Source organism: Heloderma suspectum, chromosome 3, assembly GCF_057233095.1.
Source record: "Heloderma suspectum isolate Gila_16-S chromosome 3, 16-S_ref, whole genome shotgun sequence".
Taxonomy (NCBI): Eukaryota; Metazoa; Chordata; class Lepidosauria; order Squamata; family Helodermatidae; genus Heloderma; species Heloderma suspectum.
Genome location: NC_139460.1, coordinates 174,817,093 through 174,838,301, shown reverse-complemented (window position 1 = coordinate 174,838,301; position 21,209 = coordinate 174,817,093). Strand labels below are relative to the sequence as shown.

At 43.3% G+C, this 21,209-nt stretch overlaps 1 protein-coding gene across 1 annotated transcript in view; it reads left to right on the top strand.

Moving 5' to 3' along the window:
- Positions 1-13,429, top strand: part of LOC146350427 (uncharacterized) — a 168,168-nt gene extending 154,739 nt beyond the window's left edge. The window contains exons 5-6 of the mRNA XM_084845548.1: positions 6,743-6,818; positions 13,337-13,429. Coding sequence (XP_084701674.1) covers positions 6,743-6,759 — 17 coding nt within the window. The 3' untranslated portion in view covers positions 6,760-6,818; positions 13,337-13,429. The remainder of the gene's footprint in view (positions 1-6,742; positions 6,819-13,336) is intronic.
- The last annotated feature ends 7,780 nt before the right edge of the window (positions 13,430-21,209 follow it).

Here is a 21,209-nt window from a genome sequence, read left to right as displayed (position 1 = left end):
GAGGCTGATTGGATCCTTTGCTGTACTGAAGCTACTGAACTTCTGCAGAAGCAAATGGTTCCACTTTGGGGCAGTAAAATCAGGTGCTGCATGAAATACCAGTAATTCACACATAGCTCTTTCTTCCGTTCTTCTCCCTCTTCAAAATTCATTGCAGGCAAGCTCCCAACAGTGAGCATGTAAAAGCAGAAAAGAAAAGTAGGGGGAGAGAGGTTTTTTGCACCTCATAAAAACCTGCACCAGGGATTAGGGATGGTGACCTCCTAATGGTCACCTTAAACACCTTCTGATTAGGATCCCTAATCCCCTGGGTGACTTGACAGTTGTTATTTTTTGTTTTAGATTTTGAGAAAAGGAAGCTTTATGCATGGCTAGCGCAAAAGCCACTGGACCTAACTGTCTGAAATTTGGTAGGTTCTGTCAGTTCCATAGGGCCTGCTAGGTCCCCTAATTCCATGAATTTATGTGGAAGCACAAAAAAGTTATAGCTCTTTATTTTGACATATTTTCTTGGAAAAAGCAAATTCTACCTGTGACTAGCACAAAAGCCACTGGACCTAACTGCCTGAAATTTGGCATATTTAATCAGCTCCATGGGGGCTACCAAACCTCCAAATTCCATGTATTTATCATATAAACTAAAAATGTTATGTCGGTTTTTTTATGTAACAAAAATGTTACGTTTTTGTTTTTCAATGCAAGTCAATGGGAAAATGTAAAAAAAAAAAAAGGCAATTAGGACAGCTCAAAAGATCCAGGGTTCATGCCCAGGTGGGTCTCTCCTAACGACACTGCTACCCCAAAGTAAGCTTTTGCTCCTGAGCGGGACAGGGGTGGAAGGAATTGGCCTGAAGGTGCAGTGGGCAAAAATAAAGGATGAGGGAATAGAAAGAATAGGCTGGGGATGGGGGGAATCATCCCGCCTTGAGCAGCCTGGCTGAACATCGAACCCCACTCATTTGATGAGCTTTGATGTTTGAGGAGGTTGCTGGAAGGAGCCTGGCTTATTTTCAGGGCGTCAGGGCTGGGCTTGCTCTAGCACAAGTCTGGAACTGGAAACTGGAAGTTAGGACTGAAGAGCAATCAGACTTGGAGTGCAAACCAGAAAGTAGGGCCAGACAGCAAACCAGGAGTCAGGATGAAAGCACCTGACCAAAAATGCAAGAAATGCCAGAGTTCAAGTAGACCTTGTTGCTCAAGTCAGGCTCGGTTGGAGCTCGAATCCTTTGATACGCTTTCGTGCCCCTATGGGCCCAGTGCCCAGGGCCATCACCTTGAGAGGGTGGAGTCAGTCCACTTCAGTGAGAGGCTGTAGTTATGCCCTTCATCATATGGTGTGGTGGTCAGCCATTCCTGACACAGGGTGAACAGCCTGCTTCTTGCCCAACCCTACTTGGGGTTGGGCAAGTGCAACACTGCATAGAGAAGCCCTAGCCCTCCTCTTGGATGTGGGGCTGAGGAGAGGATAGTGGTTATTCCTGCAGTTGTATTGCACTTATTTGAACCTCCAACCACTTCTAAAGTACAGTGCAATGATCACTCGCTCCCTCTCCAGCTCTAGACGCAAGGGGGGAATGGGGCTTGTCACTATTTTGTTGAGGGTACAAGGTGCTCGCAGTGACTGATGAGTGCAGCACAATTGTGGAGATTATAGCCCATTCTTTTCCTGCCTTGTGTCTTGGGTGGTCAAAAGACTAATGAATTCCAGCCCATGAGAAGAAAATGAAAACCACTGGATAGCCTGTTGTAACAAATCTGTGCAAGACTTTGTCAGTACAATCAAACTGATGCTGACTCGGGATGCCATTGTTGATACAGGTCTGGTAGATACAACTTTGACCCCTGCTTGTACAGTTATAAGGGATACTTTTCAATCTGTACACCCTGAGGATGTAGACAGGATCCTTGAAGAAGGGAGGCATACCCCATGTGTGTTGGACCTCTACCCTTTCTGGTTTATAAGAGCGGCCAGAGGGGGACTGGCTGAGGGGGTAAAGGTAGCGGTGACACTGCTTCTTTTCAACAAGGGATAATTCCATCTTGTCTAAAGCAGGCAGTGGTGAGACCTCCCTGAACCACACTGTACTGGATAATTTCTGATCAGCCTCCAATATTCCATTCTTGGGCAAGATGTTAGAGCATGTGGTGGAGTCTCAGCTCCAGGGGTTTCTGCATGAGGTGGATTATCTACTTCCATTTCAATCTGGCTTCAGACCTGGTTATGCAGACTGTTTTGGTCTCTGGCGGATGATCTATGCCAGGAACTGGACAGGGAGAGTATGTCCCTATTGGTTTTGCTGGACTTCTGCATTTGATACCATTGACCATGGTATTCGTCTGGGGCGTCCCTCTGGGATGGGACTTGGAGACACTGTTCTACATTTATTTGTGTATCAGTGTCTACATTTATTTGTGTATCTATTAGCCATGACTTCTAAATGGAACCTCCAGTTGCTGGAGGACAAGCAACAGGGGAGGGGCTGTGATTTTCATTACCTCCTTGGGTGCTTGACACTGTGGGAAAGAGGAAGTTGATCTAGACCAGTGGTTTCCAACCATGCATACCCCGATGCTGTTGGGCTAGAACTCCAATTGCCCCTGACCATTGGCCATGCTGGCTGGGGCTGGTGGGAGCTGTAATCCATCAACATCTGGGGACCCAAGATTGGGAAACATTTGTCTAGATGGACCCTTTTATGTACCTTGTATGTACTACTTAGACTGGTTGTCAAGACTCCACCTTCATAACTGCAGCACAGCTAGCGCACTACTTGGTCCTGGAAATGCACTCATTTCCAGATTATTTATGATATCCAGCTAGTAATGTAATATCTGGACGAATTCTGTTGGCTGACAGTTTGTACATCTTCAGGACCTTTTGACTTCTCTCAGAAGCTCATGACAAAACATTAAAGTATGTGAAACAGTGCAAAGCTACATTTCAATATATTTCCCACACAAGTCAGATGGATATTTTTGGGAGCGGGTGGGAAGATGCACCACAGCCAATGTGTAGCTCTGGGAAAGAAAACCACAAAGTGAAGAACAGCAGCTGAAGGCACAGTTTCTAGGGTTACAGCTTCTCAAATATGCTGACATTACAAATGCTTGTTGCTAAATGCCTTTAGAGGACTGGGGTTGGTGAATGCTCCAAGGAAAAGAGCCATAAGACTTTTTTTTTAAAGTTCGTGTGAAGAAGCACTGTTTTCACCTGTTTTGTTATGTTTATGTACTTTGTGTGACTTCTGTGATGTTATAAAGTAACTGAGTATGCCATATTGGCAGTTAGGAATTCCATAAGGAACACAATTGGCAAGGAGATTTTTTTTTAAAGTCAGAGACAGAGTCAGTTGGTGACAGGCAGTTGGGGGTTAATGGCTGTTGGCTAAAGGGAGCAGTGCTGAGAGCTAGGAAAAGCCAGTCTGAGAGAACAGCTGTCAAGGGAGACTTGGAACATGGAGCTGGTGGCTGTGGAGAACAGTGAAACTTCAGGCAGGCAGCAGAGCCCGGCACCAGAGGGATTCAGTCAGAGGTCTTACCCAAGGGGACTTCAGAGAGTCCTTGAAATTAACATCATCCCAGAAGCTAGAGGCAACAGAAAGAGCTGGAGGGAGAAGAAGACCATTATAAGAATCTCTTCGTGGTCATGAGGGATTGGCTGGACTGGAGTTTAGGGGGATTTGATCTGAGAGCAAGCTACTGCAAGCTTATTAGCAGGGATCTTATTAGGGATGTAACTAGTGATATTTAATTTAAGTAAATTAAGCATTCCCATCCTGTTATTTGAAAAAAATACCACTCTATTCCCTTATGTATATAAATATCTTAATAAACCTCTTAGTTTTGCTTGCCTCATCTTTAATGGCGTTGTCAGTCCCATGCGTATGCCTTAGTTACCAGGATACTGAGCTATGCAAAATATACAGGGTTTATTTTCATGGCAGTGGTTTTATGGTTAAAGGTTTTAATACCTGTGATAGCCTTGAGGCAGAGAGTTCCATAGACCCAAGTCTCTAAGTGCTCAATCCTATGGCTGCTAGACCGCATCTAGATGGACGTAGGATTTTTTGTTTTCTGGGAATCGAGCTAGTGCTCCAAGCTTGGTTCCCAGAAAACTGACTCCCCTCCCCCTCCCCCACTGCCTTGTAGGTGGTGCGGTTTGTCCCCGGCTCCATGCTTGGAAGAGCAGTGTGGAACAGGTGGGGGGGAGGGAGCATTTCTGGGGGTGGGGAGGGGATGGCAGAAGCCCCATTACAATGCTTCCTATGCACCATCTGCCCCCCCTCCCGCTCCCAGGTACCCTGGCTAGACAGCTGAAATTGGCCATCTAGCCACAAAGTAGGGCAGCCAGAGTGTGGAGGAGAAGGTCCCCTCTGCATGCTGCTCACCCTGCACTGGATAGTGGGTTGCCTCTGAGTTTGGAGGCGGCCAGCTATCCCCATAGGATTACACCCTAAGTGTTAAAAAGGGAACAATGGCAGAAAACCTTCAGGGTTTTTCTACATTTGGGGACATAGGTGGAATAATCCACAGGTTGTTCCTCCACATTTGGCATTAGCAGCAGGATAACCTGGAGGCTTTCCTTTACAGTCCACTTAAGAGATTTTGACAAGTACATATGCACACAGTTTAGCAGGAAGTTGTCCCACACAAACCCCGTTGAAGGGAATAGGGGCTGTACAAGAACGTGGTAATGCTTTCATGCAGCTCCCAGATGCAGGCCTTCCTGGTGGACTTGGCGATTTTTTTTGCGAAATATGACTCTTGCTAATTCCCTCCTCCCTCTGCCCAGCTGAATTAGTGTGGAGAATTAAAGCGGTGCAGTTGTTTTGATGACATAGCTATGCAAAATTGTAATGTGGGTGTGCTAACTAGGAGAAAGTCATGTTAATCTACTTCTTGGCTGTTTTTATTGGCAGGGAGGAAAAGGGCAGCAGCAGTCACAGAAGGCACCAAACTTCCAGTAGCAGCTGCTTTCAAAAATAATAATAATAAACAAGACTTTTAATCCAATTACATGACCAGGTCTGGGAATTACCAGGGTTTTTACACTGCTGTTATTGTGTGAAATATTAGTTGAGCTGTCTGAGAGGATTTAATTATGATAGTTAGCTGTATGGATTTCCTCCCCCATTCCCAATAACAACAATAAAAAAAACACTGAAAAGGCTAGCCAACAGATTATAAATCCAGATGTACTGCATGAAGCAAAACACCATCTCATTTTTCTGGATATTTGTATCATTTACTGGGAAAAAAGTGTCATTTCCGAATACCTCCTGCTAGGACAGTTGTATACCTTTATGCCAACAGTTGCTTTATCAGCTAGTATATGAATTTCCCCTCCAAAGAATTAGAGCAGGACTGATTTCTCATTAGTCCACTATAGGCTTTTTAAAAAATTGGATGTTAGCACTGTAAAGCATAAAATGCTAGTTTTTACAAACATTATTTATTTATTTATTTATTTATTGCATTTATACCCTACCTTTTTTCCTCTTTCAAGGAACCCAAGGTGGCTTACATTATCCTCCTCCTCTCCATTTTATCCTCACAGCAACAACCCTGTGAGGTGGGTTGAGCTGAGAGTCTGTGACTGGCCCAAAGTCACCCAGTGAGCTTCCATGGCCAAGTGGGGACTAGAACCCGGATCTCCCGGCTCCTAGTCCAACACTCTTGCCACTACACCAGTCTTGTTAGTGTTGTTCTTCAGATTCAGGTCTTATGTACAGCTTCACTTTGGTTTCATTATCGTCAAGACAGGTATGGAAAGAAACAAATGAACACTATATCATATGTGTCTCCTATCCTTTCTCCAAGGGGCTCAGAGTGACAGATATGGTGGTTATCCTTCTTCATCCTTAGAATGGCCATCTAAGGTAGATGGAGGCGGAGGGCAGGAGGGGAGGGAAGGAGAGAGGAAGATCAGCAGAAGTTCACTCAGTGAGTGAAGGAAGAGATAATACATGATTTTATTACTTAGATTTGAGAAACCTTAACTCAAATCAATTCTGTCCTAGATCAATATCGTAGTGTCACCTTCTGATAAGCCACTGATTCAATTTCCCCTTTGTACAATGACAGTAACAATCTTCACCAGTTAGGATTGTTGTGAGGACAGGACAAACACAATTTGATTGTAAAATACTTTGCAAACTAATGGTAATTAGGTTCTGAATTTGACCACTTGCATGAATAGCTCTCTTCAGCACATAAGTAAGATCCTTTGTATGAACATCTCTGGAGCAGTATAAAATCTGTTAGGGTTTTTTAAGTGGTTCATTCTGTACCTGATTTTAATTGGAACATATTAAGCCAGCAACAAGATGTCTTTTCAGAAACCATCTGGAAATGGTACACCCAGTTCTTCCTTTGACATCTGTTTAGTGGCAGAGGGGTGGGTGGAGGAAATCAGCTTGTGAATTATCATTCTATAGACCCCAGAAAGACTGATTCCCATCACATTCATTATACACAGCCATGGTTTTGAGTTCAAAATAGACAGAATTAGAGAAAAATTGGGATGAGGGTAGGAAGAGAAGGCAAAAAGTAAGAATAGTATATAGAATATGAGGAAAATGAGAAATATGAACAATATCTTTTTCAGTGAAGTAGTTTTTCCTCTATAATAACTGGTTTCATTGCAATGAGAAATGTGTTTGCAATTGTCCATCTTCATAGAATGATGGATCTGCACTGTCACTTCTGGAAAGTTTTATTAGTTTAACCTTCATTTCCTCAGAAGAACAAAGAGGCTGAACCTGGACTTCAACGCCTGCCATAAGAAAGTCACCTCTATAATTTTTTGTGGATAAATCGTGAGTAGAACTTACAATCCTGTGTTCATACTTGCTCCAGAGATGTAGAAGCAAATACTTATTGTGAAGTTCACTACTCATTGATATCTATGTCAAAACCTCTCAGGTCACATTTGCAAACATTCTTAAATCAACTCTTCAAGTGTCCCATAACTTACCCATTGTTGGATATTTCATTCTGAAGCATATCTTTTGCTATCATCCATCTTGCATCCCATTTCTGTGTTCAAATCAGTGTAGCCCTGTGTATTTAAGAGGAGCCATGATGTCTGGAAGATTACCCTGGGCAAGGAGTTTTGTAATGGGGACTGTAGTCTGTTGGTATGTTAAGGTCATGGTGTAGCTCCTGCCACAGTTAGAGACCATCTATAACTGCCTCTCAGGGACCCTCACAAAGATCTCTCCCAAAGACCTTGAAAAACTGCCACCACACAGAGGAGACCTTCCTGTGGTGGATGGACCAATTGTCTGACTTGGTACAAAGCAGCCATTAAGAGCAAGAACAATTGCCCCAGTCCCAACCCAACAGTTTGATATGGGCACAGGGGATTCAAGCATGACTTGGACAAGCAGAGCTGGTGTGACAGGACCAGGCAACTGAATGACTGTTCTGGGTGTCAGAAGTATTTGCATCAGGAAGCGGCACAATCTTAGTTGTTTAAAGACCAAATTACACCACACCTTGATTGGAAGTTTCCTAGTTTGCCTATTCAGAAAACGTGTGTGTATGGTGGGGGGGGGGAGTCTCATGTCCCTCTCAATGTTGAAAATGGTTTTTATGAGACAAGATGCTACACGTGAGCCATTGATAACCTTTGGGACTGCTTCTCTTGATGCAGTTAGTAAAATCTTCTCCTTCCTTCTGTGGTGACTATTAATTCATCCTATCAATGGAAAATACATTTTCACATTGGGACAAAAGTGACAATCTTGGCTAGTTCAGGAAGCTTTTCTGGAATTATGCTGGAAGAATAGTTAAGATTAAACAATCAAAAGAACCGTCAAGATAAAGTTGTATATGTCTGTAGGTATTACTTTGTATGGCAGAACAAAGAAATGGTCCACCTAACCACATGGATCTCTCTCTCTCTCTCTCTCTCTCTCTCTCTCTCTGAGTATTTAGGTACTTGTAAGAATAGGCACCTACAGGTTTTGGGTCTATTACAGAGATGTTGAGGAAACCCTTTATGTCCCAGGTCTACTCCTCAGTTCTTCTTAAATGGAGATGCCAGTTCTAGACCTTGGGGTCCAACCACTGCACACTTGCTGTCAGGAAACATCCCATAGGAACAAAGAAGGTGTTATCTGGGAAGCAGGATCCCAGATAGCTAAGCTCTGGATCAGTTTATTGTCTGCATTCTGGAGACGACTGGTTTCCTGACAATGGATCAGCACAATGTTGAGCCCTTGTGGAACAAAAAACAGCTTCACATTTGCGGGCCAAGATAAAATGCAACACAGCTTTGCACAAAAGAGTCTTGATATAGGTACCACTGCATACAGAGAAAAAAAAGCCCTTTACAGTTGCATCATGTGATCATCCTACGCAGATAGAGTCAGGGTGTTACAAAGCAGATTGAGAAAGCTTTGGTTCCCAAAGGGGTAGATGATGCTTAGAGAGGTGCTTCTCCAGTCTATGAGAAGGTATTGATGGTTTCCTTTTGGGAGGAGCTATGCTTAAGGCAGAGATGCTTCTGGGTATTGAGTCCCATTGAAAAGTATAAATCATAGCAGCAACCTTTAGAAGGCAGCAGCTTGTGCCCTCCAAGATGGAGTCTTGGGTTTAACATGTGCTTCATCAGCCACAGACTGGCACAGCTTTCCCCAAGTGGGCACCCTCCAGTAATGTTGGATTATAAATCCTACCATTCTCAACCAGCAGCCATGTGGTCTGAGGATGATGACAGTTGTAGTCCAACACATCTGGAGAGCACCAAGTTGGAGAAGGCTGGACTACCAGATCCCCTATACAGGTCTGGCACCATGACCTGTATAGGTCATGGTATAGGTCTGTACCACTGGCCTTTCATCTGAAAAAAGACAAAGGGAGAAAAAGCTTTCTCTTGAATTTCTGTGCAAGTGTGTACATTTCTAACGTATCTCCTTCCCCCTTTCTATGGCTTCTGTTCCTTTTGAACAAGTTATATCATTCAATTGCTATATTCTACTCATGGGAGTCATCCCACCAAGTCTCACTTATACATATTCAGTCTTATTTACCTTCCTGAATCAAGAGTTGAAACTCATCTTGTTTATTTCCCGTACTCTGGCCATTCATTTAAAGCCATTGAAAGCCATGAACTTTATGCTCTAATGACCTCCCCACATTTTTATCAAGAGGTTCAACAGGCCGTCACTACAGCTTCTCTCTCATTTCCTGCTACAATGCATCAGCCCTTATCTATAGTCCTTACATCTGGGCCTTTGTCTCCATTCCCCACAGGATTCAGTTTAAAGCCCTCCTGATCAAGCTCACCATTATTTGGGCAAAAACATTCTTTCCAGTCTTTGTGAAGCGCAATCCATCTCCTGCCAGCAGTGTAAACCATGGTCCCAGAAAACAATTCTCTCCTGGAAGTACCATCTTCATAGCCAGCTGTTCACCTGCAGAATCCTTCTTTCCCTTTCTAGTCCTCTTCCATGGACTGGTAGGATGGATGAGAACACCACTTGAGACCCAAAGTTTTTAAGCTTCCTTCCTAGAGCTTCATAGTCCAACATGATGTGGACTAGGTATGGTTGGCAGTATTGTTCATTCCCACATGGATAAGCAGGAGGGGATGACTATTGGTGGACTTAATGAGTGTTAGCAGTTGTTCTGTCACATCCCCAGTCCGTGCTTGTTGGAGAAAATATACTTCTTGCAGCATTGGATCTGGCTGGCACACATCTGCTTCTGTTCCTCACAGTGGAGAGTTACCAACCACAGCCACGCTTCTCTTCCTCTTATTACAGGGAGTGGTTCCATCTGTCCTGTTCTGTAGGGCTCCATCATCTTGCTTCCTGTCCAGCAGTCTGCTGTAGATCTTCCCCTGAAGGCTCAGAGCTGCTCTCTTCTGCAAGAGCCTCAAAGCAGTTTCTTAGTTCCAGTGGTGCAGAATGCCCTCTGAATCTCCTCCTCCTGAGTGTCGGTGCCATCAATGCAGGGTGCTCCTCCTTTTGTTCATCCTGCTGCTTCTTCTGAGTGGCCCCATGCAGTTGTCCTTGCAGTGCCTCCTGTGTTCTGTCCAGAAGCAACCTCTTTCTGCAAATTGCATGCACAGGACCGGTCTAAGTAAAAATGCCACAAGTAGGGATGGCTAGATTTCTCTTTTTATTATGGGGAAGCTTCTCTGGTATTTGAAGAAACTTACTTATGTAATGTCGAAATTACAGCCATTAATCCCCATTTAATTTGGAGAGAGCACCTGTAAATAGACTAGTATTTTACAGTTTGCAAATGTTTCTGCTGACTCTACCTAGGGATGTTGGAGAATTTCATTTTTAAGCAAACTTATGTAATGTGCACTTCCCAGACTAATACGTGTATTGGAATGCATGTAATTGAATCTGAATTTTGTGATGCAATTACTCTCTAAAAAACATACATACATGACTATTTTATGGGGAAAATGCATGCAAAATGTGTATTTTATGGGGAAATGCATACAATTTAAATGCAAATTTTAGTGCAATACTGATATGGACCAAAAAGAGATAGACCTGTCCATCCGTAGACCAATATGATATATGTGTTCGCCTTCATTATATTTGAATGGGTTTGGAGATCCAGGAGTGACTCTGGAGTAGAATCCTGAGACATTAAAATGAACAGTGAAAAGTATTTGTTACCTTGTATCATGCCGGCCACATGACCACGGAAGCATCTTCGGACAGCGCTGGCTCTTCGGCTTAGAAACGGGGATGAGCACCGCACCCTAGAGTCAGACACGACTGGTTGGGGACACCTTTTTACCTTTATAATAGGTAATTGAGGTTTTGTGTATTTGATTTTAGGTTTAACTGGTGAACTCCTGATCTTTCCATTGAAGTCTTGTATGTATAGCTAATTATTCTGAATTAACCAGTTGAAATTAACATTCCATCTGCTTAAGCTTCCATCCTTGTAGTTGGGAAACAGATCCTAAGGTCCTCAAGTTCTCATACTTCTTTTAGTGGTGGAAATAACAACGAAAAAATTTAATTGGGAACATATAAAACACAAAATGCAGAAAAAAGTATCTCCAGCTCTCATATCATGGTTGAATAACAGCCAGTGCACATCTGGAGTTGTTAATCAGAACCCAGCAGATGCTAGGGTGGAATAGGTCATTCAGGGCATTGACACATTAGAAGAAATGACTTCTTGTTTCTCTCTCTTTTGTTTCCCTAGAGCAACTGCTATTACTTTTTATTTGCACCAGTTATGAAAAAGTTAACCAAGTTTTAATAGCTGTAATAGGATGGATGGGTGCTTCTGAAGGGCACAGAGGTAAAAGCTTAAGGCTTTCTTCATCATGTCCTCCTTTTTTGCATGTTGGCCAAAAAATACAGCTATATCTGTACTGCATGGCAAAAAGTCCAAAAATATTATCTACTATTAAAAGCTAAATACTATGTCTTTACACATTATATGAATTAAATACATTTTTGTGATGTTTTTTCTTATTGTATATAATTTTTGCAAGTTTTTGATTTTTGCTTGTTTGAGATTCAGCAGGCATCACCCACATATTTGCAAGTGTATATTTGCCACCATAAGGGCTAGAAACTTGATGTATGTTTGTTTTGTTTTTTTTAAAGAAAGCTGAGATTTTTAGGAGGCTGAATTCTGTTCCCAGTGCCCCTCGTGACCTATGGCTGGTAGAAATAAAATGTGATTTGACTTGACTTGGCAAGCACACCGCCCTGCAAATAACCTTCACAGTGCAGCTCTGCATCCCTTCTGGGCGTGTGCCAGCATGTGGTTATTCTCTTAAATTTCAGGACAGGGATTTCTGTGAGTGCCACCTTGATGGCAAATGCCCAGCAGCAGAGATGTTAATTCAGAGGTACTTCATCCATCATCTCAATGGAGAGGTCACGCAGATAAGAAAAACGAACAGCATGCAGTAGGCAAAGCTGTGACATGCGATGAGTCCTTGTCACTTGTGGCCATTAGCATGCAAGCCAGTGTGGTTTATTTCTGAGCAGCAAGTGAACGTTCCTTGACCCAGGCAGTGAGCTGTTCAAGCAAGTGATGTAGCAACCAATACTGTCCAAGTTGTTTTGTTCTTCAGTGCTTTTTTTAAAATCCTGCCATGGAGAAAGTGTTCCATTCCCTTTTGTGCCTCTTTTAAAGAGAATACACAGATGTGATGTTTAGATGCAGAAGTAATGGAATGACTCAGTAGTATCTGTGCTGTGGATGGCGTAACATTTTCTTGTCCCTGAGGCATGAATTGATTGTACATGTAAACTGGAAAAAAAATGCCCCAGGGATCCCCAGATAATTATCTTTTGCAACTGCAGGCGTGTAGATTCCAAGAGGACTCGAACATTAACCCACAGTGGATTGGACTGATCTTCATGTATAATTGTTGCCACAATGGGGACCACAGCTAGGGCAGCATCGAAAAGAATGAAACTTTGGTTTTTTTCTGTCTAAAGGACAAATGTTACACATGTGCAATAATGTCTCCAGGTTCGTTTAAAAGAACATAAGAGCTCTGCTGGAACAGGCTAAAGGTCCATCTAGTCCAGTAACCTGCTTGCAACAGTGGCCAACCAGTTGCTTCTGGGGAGGCCACAAAGCAGCGTGAAGGCCACCTTCCTGTGCTCTTTGCCTTCTAGCAGCTTGCATTTAGAGGTGTATTGCCGTAGAACCTGGAGATTCCAGTTATCAGTTTTATTATAGCCATTGACAGACCTCTCCTCTTCCCCAAATCCTCCAAAATAGCCTTGGAGCAGAAGAGCAACAGGGGTTCAGGGGAAGGGGCTGCTTAACCCCTTCCCTTCCTGCCGTTTGTCTGCTCAACTTCTTCCACCAACTGCTTCACCTGGGGAAAAATTACAGGACCAATAAAATCACTTCAGTGGAGAGAAGAGTGGATTGATCACATAAACAACCTGAGGAGGAAGAATTAGGCCATCCTTCCCCTTGGCTCAAGATTGCAAACTCCCACAGCTGTTTTACATGAAAAAAGAAGTCCAAAACAAAATGTCAGGGCAAAGTAACATAGGACTGTCTAGAATATGTACAAAGGCAGGCTTGAGAGGACAGGGTCAACAATTCATGCAAAGCTAAGACATTTGTTTATTTTAGAAATTCTTTCCTTTGCTTCAAGGGGAAAAAGTGTACTGATGTAGGAAGGGCCAGTCAGTGCTCTCACAAGCTTATTTTGGGTCTTATTGAACTAAAAGCCTGCAAGTGCCATGGCTAGAAAGAAATGTTTACTTCTTTTGATGCATCATATGTTTGAAAATGCACCCTAAGATGTGTGCTAAAGAAATTTCAAAGAGAATATATATTGAGGAGGCATTCTTTGTATCCTTTTCAGTTGTGTACGCATCTGCTTCTCATGCATCAAAACGGTTTCCAGAGTGCACTACAAAAGTTTAAGGATGAATTGAAATAATAGGGGCATTCCCAGGTAAGAATGTGGGCTCAGAAAGAAGAGGGAAAAAATACCACCCAGATCACCATTCCCTATACCTCTGTATTTATGTGGACTAGAAGCATGAAATCCAGGAAAACTGGTTAAAGAACAAAAACAAAAGCTCAATTATTGAAAATCTCATGTAGATTCCACAGGCCATATGCTACCCTCTATAGACAGAGTAAGAGCAGGATTTGGTGAAACTAGTGAAAGTCACAAGAAAAGTATAATATTTCATTGCATCTTACTAACTCAGCCTCACACTTCTCTATAAGACCATGTACATAAAATATAACCTTGAACCTTCCATACTGAGAACTCCCTGTATGTGGGGCTGGGTGACGAATAGTTATCCATCGCCACTCTCCTCACCAATAATGGCCTCAGTGCTCAGTTCTATAGCACCTTCTGAGCAATGGTATCAAAGAATGCATCAAACAAAAACCAAGAGTGTGTTGGGGGAGGGGGGGCTCCTATATTTCAATAGTAGAATGACTGAAACAACAGTTAGTGATCTGCTTTCAGTGCAGGGACTCTCATAACAGGGGTGGGGAGGCACATGTTGACTTCTTTTGTCTTGCTGGTTCAGCTGCTCAGAAAAAATTAGAGATTACAACTTGTCTAATGCCACTGCAAGTGGCTGGTTGACCAAGGCTTTGGACTTGAGTTCCTATGTCAGAAATCATATCCGTTGCCTCTGTTCATCTTGCGAAATCTACGATGTGCTATGAAACTTGGATCCTTGAGTGATGCATTCTCTTCTGGGGCTGACCTTATCCTTCAGCAGAGTGAGGTGGCAGATGCTGGGAGATGTGGGGGAGCAGGAGTAGGAGCAGCACCCCCCCCAGTGATTTCCCTCTGTTGGAGGACTGTGCCCTGTCCTGCACACCCTAAACTTGCCTGCTGCCCTCAGGTGTGCTGAAGGATACTGTCCCATCACCAGTGTTGTAGTAAGATTTAACTGCCAGCCCAATTTCTGAATGTGGAATGTGGGAGTATCATCTTGTTCTTTGTATGGGGCAGCAAAATGTCTTGGGTTGACCCTGCACTTTACCCACAGAGGGCTGGAAGTGGTTACTTAGCCAGCACTGTAACTAGAAGCTACAGACAACAGCATCTCTATCCTGCTCAAGCTACCATTCAGCAAGGCGTTAGCAACCATGAAACAGGGTTCATGCTCATCTGATTCAGACTTTAAAGATCCTTGTATAGCATTTGTTTCCGTGTCTGTTCTGGACTTTCATATTTTCCTATGAGGAATCTGCTGCTGTGGACACACAATCTATTAAGCCAGGGGTCCCCAAACTTTTTCGATCTGTAGGCACATTTGGGAATTCGAGAAACTGCTGTGGGCACCACCTCAAAATGGCTCCCATGGAGGATGTGGTTAGTCCCATAATGGCTGACACTCTGGGGACATGGCTAATCAAAAGATGTGAAGGGTGGGATAAATAGTGAGGCCAGAGGTTTGGAGGGGATGGGAAAATAGCAAGGCAAAGGGGTAGAGTTGGAGAAAAGAGCAAGGTAGAGGCTAGGAGGGGGAGAAACAGTGAGGTAAAGAGGTGGTGGTGGGAGAGAAATAGCGAGCCTAGAGGCTGGGAGTAGAGAGAAACAGCGAGGTAAAGGAGAGAAAGTGGGAGAGAAAGTAAGGCTGGGAGCTAGGAAGGGAGAGAAAGAAGAAGGATGGGGAAGGGAGAGAGAAATAGCAAGGCTAGAGGCTGTCAGGATTGATTCTGAGCGCAGGGAGATAGTTAGCAGCTCAGATTCAGAAGTGGAACAGCCAGAACTGGGGGATGCATTTTTCCAAGTCAGTTCAGTTATGGGTAGGCGTGCTTCTCAGGTGACTAACTACCAGATGGCTGGGCCTGAATCCCCCCCCTTGCCCCCCTCTGTGAGAAGCCGGGAGGAGGAGGAGAGTGGGAGCTGTGACCTAAGAGATGCTAGACTGCAGCGCAGGGCTAAGAGGGAAACGTCAGGGGCAGAACTCAGACAGTTGACCTGGTTAGTGATGCGTGAGAGGTGATGTAGGGAAGCATGAGAGGTGATGTAGGGAAGCATCACTGGAAGGGCGGGACATCCCTCCCTAAGTTTGTCTAGCCAGCTAGCCTCACTTCAAACTGTAGGCGACATCGGTGTTTCGTGTTTCTGTTTGAATCCCCTGGAGGCATTCCTTTGTAGCCTGAGAGTCTTCGAGGATTTGCATCTGTAATGAACCTGTTGATAATGAATTAAAGGCCTGAGTCCCCTGATGCTATCTACTATTGTGATGTGGTAGAGATCCTTTGAATTAGATTCAGTGTGCATGTGTTAAATTGAGATTCAGTGTGTGTGAGGATTACATCTTCATATCTCTGAAGGCTGAGACCGTAGCAGTCAGGAAATTATAGATTTCAATAATCTGATGTGCGTTTTAGGGGGAATTGTTGGCCACAGTTTAAAGGATAGGGAAGCATATTGGAAATTCTTCCTACCCACACTTGTGGCTGGAAAAATGGAATGTACACCAGGCCTGTGGTTGGTGATCTGGGTCTCATAGCACATGGCAGCTTGGGGGAGGCCTGTATTAAGGTGGGAAGTGGTGGACCTTTTAGGGGACCATTGTCATGCCATTGTCATGGATACCAGTTTCTGACAGGGGAGATGAGGTTGAAAGTCTTGGTCAACTAGGAACTCACAGGTGGCTTTGGGCAAATTGCTATCTCTCTTCCTAACCTACTACATAGCATTATTTCAAAGAAATAAAAGTTAAGGGTTTTAATTGTACATTGGGAAAAGCTGTAGAAATTATTATTAATTATGGTCAATCACAGATCTCCTTGTCAGGAGGCCAGAGCCCCAGCAAAAGGATTGATTTTCTATGAGTTTCTTGAGCAAGACCCTGGCAACTATTCACTTAGGACGAACTGTCACTTTGCTCTCTGAAAATCTTTCCATGAACAGACCACACATTCTTGGGCCTTATCAGCCGAGAGAGACATCGATCCAATTTGCAGGTTACAGTCTGATTCTCCATAAGTACTTTGAAAGCCTCAGTGAGTGACACTTGCTGAAACTTGGCAGAAGATTCCAATTTTTACCTCTGGCTTTTGTACATTGAGTTTAAGCAAGCAATCCCTTTAGACCCCAAGTCACTTTGTCTATAAAGCAGGTGAAAATTCCTTGATTTTAATGAGGTCATTGCTGTTTGTTTAGCCCTGTGTGTGGAACATGCTATGTTCATTGCATTAGAATTCTTGAAAGAGTTGCTTTTAAAAAAACACCACCACAAACTTATAACACACATTTAGCCTGAACACATTTTATGGTGCCCTTTTAATCTCTGCCTGTCTTTGAAATTGCTTCAGCATTCACACTTATATTATTATTCCACTATGAAAGCTTATTAACAACGATTTGTTATGCTTTACCTGCAATAACATAACATAAATTAGTGTAAAAATCATTCACTTACAGGTTGATTTAGAATTTGGGCAGAATTCTGTGTTCTCAGATTTCAACTTAATAATACCATAGCAACAAAAAAAATTGCTATTAAAAGTGTTAATTGTTGAGGTTGATTGGCATAAGAGGATTCAAAGATATTCCCAGGTTCCATTTATTACACTGCCCCTGGCATTGTCTCTAATGATGTGGCGAGTCAGAGCCTTAACTTAGAGAAGATGAGTCTATCTGTCCGGTTTGGAGCTCTCACTGAAACCAGGTTCTGTCATAATTTAGTTTTTTTCTGTAGAGGGCAGATGCAGGTATTCATTTTGATCTTTTTTATCCTGTCTTTTTCTGAAAACACAAGGTGGTTTATTGTGAGCAACCATACCTTCTTTCCCCTGCAGTTGTCCAATAACTCTGCAAAAAATAGTGTTCTATAAGTTTGGAAAACCTAAAACTCAGAGCATACATAGCCACAATTAAATTAAGAGCCCCCCACAATTAAAGACATCTTATTTATGGGACAAAATTCTCACTCTCTATACACCCTTCTACTCCCATCTCATCATGCATCTCACCCAAAGGTTTAACAGCTCTTCCCTGAAAGCAGTAATCTTCCCTTTCCCTCAGGTCAGAATGCCCCTGTTTTGTCTCAAGAGAGGACCTTCCACATCTGAATTGACACCGCCCCCCCTCACTTATGCCTCTTCTTCTTCTCACTCAGGAATAGAGCTAATTATCCCAGACAGCAGAGAAAGTGGCAAATCTGTGAGCTGTACCAATTCAGAGTGCAGGTGGGGGCTTACAGGGCTAAATGCTCCTCCATACAAAAAAAAAAAATAAAAATCCTTGGACATATTAAACTGGTGTATTGGAGAAAAGAGTTCTAGCTTAGCCTTCCCTCTGACATGCTATAGGGGTTTGTGTACTTTTGGGTATGGATAATCATTCAGTTACATGAGTGGCCACCTGAACACTGAAGTAGTACAGCCCAGGAAGAGGCTTACAATCTCATCTGTGGCGTATGAGAACATAGGCCTATAAGGGCTCTTTACCCACCAGTCTCCAAGACCTCAAATTATTTGCCGCCTAACCAATTAGCTGCATTTATAAACTTCCCATTCCTGACCTGAACCCTTTGAAACAAAGGCCGGCCAGTGGTGGTGAATGAAAGAGCTCTGGGTCTGTTTCTATTTTCCCTTGTGTAGCAGGACACAGACCACAGTTGCCCAAACACTTTAGGTCCTATTTACAAGAAAATCTCTCACTAATTCAAAGGTCAGGGCCATGCATGGAAATGTAACCTGATGTTATTTGAAGAACTGCTCTTGGAAAAGACACTAACGTATACAGATTCAATTCAGTAAAGAATCAGAGCAAAACACTGTTTTTCTGTTACCCATTAAAACGTTTTGTTCACTGCCCTGCACTTCAGCACATTCATGTGAATGAAAAGGGCGCTTTCCCTGTGTTTTGAAAGCATCTGTGATGGAGTAGGAACAAAGGGCAGGTGGTGTGACTAGCATTCAGTATGGAATTTCAGTTGCCACGAAGTGCCGTTGCCTTTCCAAAGCACTCCTAGGGTCTGCCATCTATGATATCTGTACCAAACAGGATGTCATCTGTCAGCTTCATTGACACAACTTCTTGCATATTTACCAGCTTGTTAATTGAGAATGTGCCATTCAGGGCTGCTGATCTTTGTGTTCCCATTTTTTTTCTTCCTTCGCCAATGATTACAAATGCTAACATGTCTAGCATGTATTTTGGGCTTGGAATTTCCCTTTGTACACCAATTAGGTCTTTGTAATTTAAATGCTGTTTTATTTGCTGATGGCGAAGTATCTTCCTTGGTGGAGTAAGGTTTTCTTCATCCTGCAACTGCTGTTTGATATAATGATTTATTAAGGTACTAGGAGAAATATTGATCTGGCTAATAGCTTCTGCCTTGCTGCATAATGCTTTACATTTTACTCGGCTGAAAGGGTCCCATATCCTTCTCTCATCCTTTGATTGACCATAAATGTTTTGGCCTTTTCTGCAGCAATTATCACACTCGCCAAAAAGGTAGGCAAAAGTCAAGTATTTATAGACTAATTTAAAACGCCAACATGTCCAAATAGTGTCCTGTGCATAAGGCATAGAATCCCTTGTAAGGCTAAATGATGCTTATTCTGTAACGTTCTGAAGAGCAAAAGATTTCTTTAAGTATTTGTCGCTAGAAGGCTCACCAGTGCCCTGTGAAGGCAGTCAGGGGCAGGGCTGAGCAGGAAGGGCCTGTAAAGAAAAAGCTGAAAGTCCCAGTTGCTAACTCTGTTAGGAGCCAGCTGATCAAGCCAGGTATGCGGGCTCAAAACCCAGTTCCCTTCAGGCTGGCAGAACAATTTATCTCCTATTTGGACTGGCATGCATTTCTTCAGACTGACAGAGTAAACTAATCTGGAAGACAAGGACACATTTGGTTAAGGAGATCCATAGTAATCAATCCCTGGTCTAACCATACATACAGATCCTTAAATTTGCCCCCCTCCCCAATTTTCAGAAAGTTACACATTCTTGGCTGGCAAGCTACTATGAGGGGACCCACCAGATTGTCTGGGCTTAAATCCACCCGATAATTTGGGGAGCTCAGAAAGTGAAATCTGGGATTGGATGTGCACTACATCAGATAAACAGACCATCCCTCCACTTTTACAGAGGCAAAGTACAGATTACATGCAGCTTTCAGGGAGTAGACTATGGTGGTTTCCAAAACTTTTCCCTACTGGAGAGTATTTCACTCCAAATGATCTCTTCCCCAGCTGCTTTCCCCCCTGCAGAGTGCCTGACACATCAGGGAAAAACTGGTGTGGGGCTTTGCGATTGGGAAGTAGGCAGTAGGCAAAGCCTGGTTCCTGTCATTCCTCTTCTCGCAAAGACCCCCCCCCCAGCTGCTTTTCTTTTTTCCTTTATATGTATGTGCATGTAATGTGTGGTTTTTCATAAGAAGAAATCAGCTAAAAAGGAGCACCTGTACAACTTGCTTGTTTAAGTCTACAAGCGGAACTTATTTTCAGAGGGGAAAGCTGAACCTAGGAGCTAACCAGGGTGCTGAAACCATCAACATCCAGAAATGAGACCAAAAAATATTGATTGGAATGAAGTACGATGTGCCCGTTTTCACCTTTTAGATGAAAATCGGTTTGATTTTTTAATTTAAATATTTCAGGAGGTGCTTTGAAGGCGTTCATACAGTGATGGCTGACTCCTCCAGGAAGTGCTAGATTTCTTGCTAGAGACTGGAATCCCCCAGGTTAATACAAATACCAATTAGCTGGGGTTCATAAATACCTGATTCTATTGGTAGCATGGTTCTTCTTTGGGATTTTTGTTCCTTTGTTAAAGTGGGTGAGTCTAATCTCATTTTAGTTTCAATAAAACCATTCTGGGCTATAAATCATTAATTGTACTGTAGTAATATTCTGACATGGTAAAACCTGGATTATGAAGTGGGAATGAAAGACTTCGTTTAGGTCTAACACACATTGAGCTGGCTAAATCTACAGTCAGGGCCAGAAATATTGGAACAAGTATAACTGTTTTGGCAGTTGTCCTCTGTACACCACCACATTGAAGTTGAAAGGACTTCAACACACCCAGATAGGAGCAAAGTCAGGACTTTCAGCTGTAATTCAAGGGGGTTAGCAAAAGTGGGGCACTACCCATTCAGGAAGTACAGCCAGTGGCATACACACACCCCCATTGTTGGTGGCGCATAAGTAATGGAACAAACCAACATCATTTCAAACTTACAGATCGCCTTTAATACCTGGTTGAAAATCCTTTGCAGTCAATGACTGCCTGAAGTCTGGAACCCATGGACATGACCAAATGCTGAGTTTCCTCCCTCGAGATGCTTTGCCAGGCTTTTACTGCAGCTGCCTTTAGCTGCTGCTTGTTTGTGGGTCTTTCTGCCTTCAGTCTTGTCTTTAGTAAATGAAAAGCATGCTCTATTGGGTTGAGATCAGGTGACTGCCTTGGCCATTGAAGAACATCCCACTTCTTTGCCTTGAGAAACTCTTGGGTAGCTTTTGCTGTATGTTTCGGGTCATTCTCCATCCGCAATATGAAGCGGCGTCCTATCAGTTTGGCAGCATTCGGCTGAATCTGAGCAGAAAGTATAGCCCTCTACACTTCAGAATTCATCCTGCTGCTTTTATCATAGGGATGTACGAAAGTCACTTACCTTTTGAAGGGTGACATTCGTGGTGGTGGGGAGGCTCTCCATCCCTCCCCCTGAAATTCTGGCCAGGGGGGAGGCGCTCCGTCCCTCCCCCCCGATATTCTGGCCGGCCGGCTCCGCTCCGCA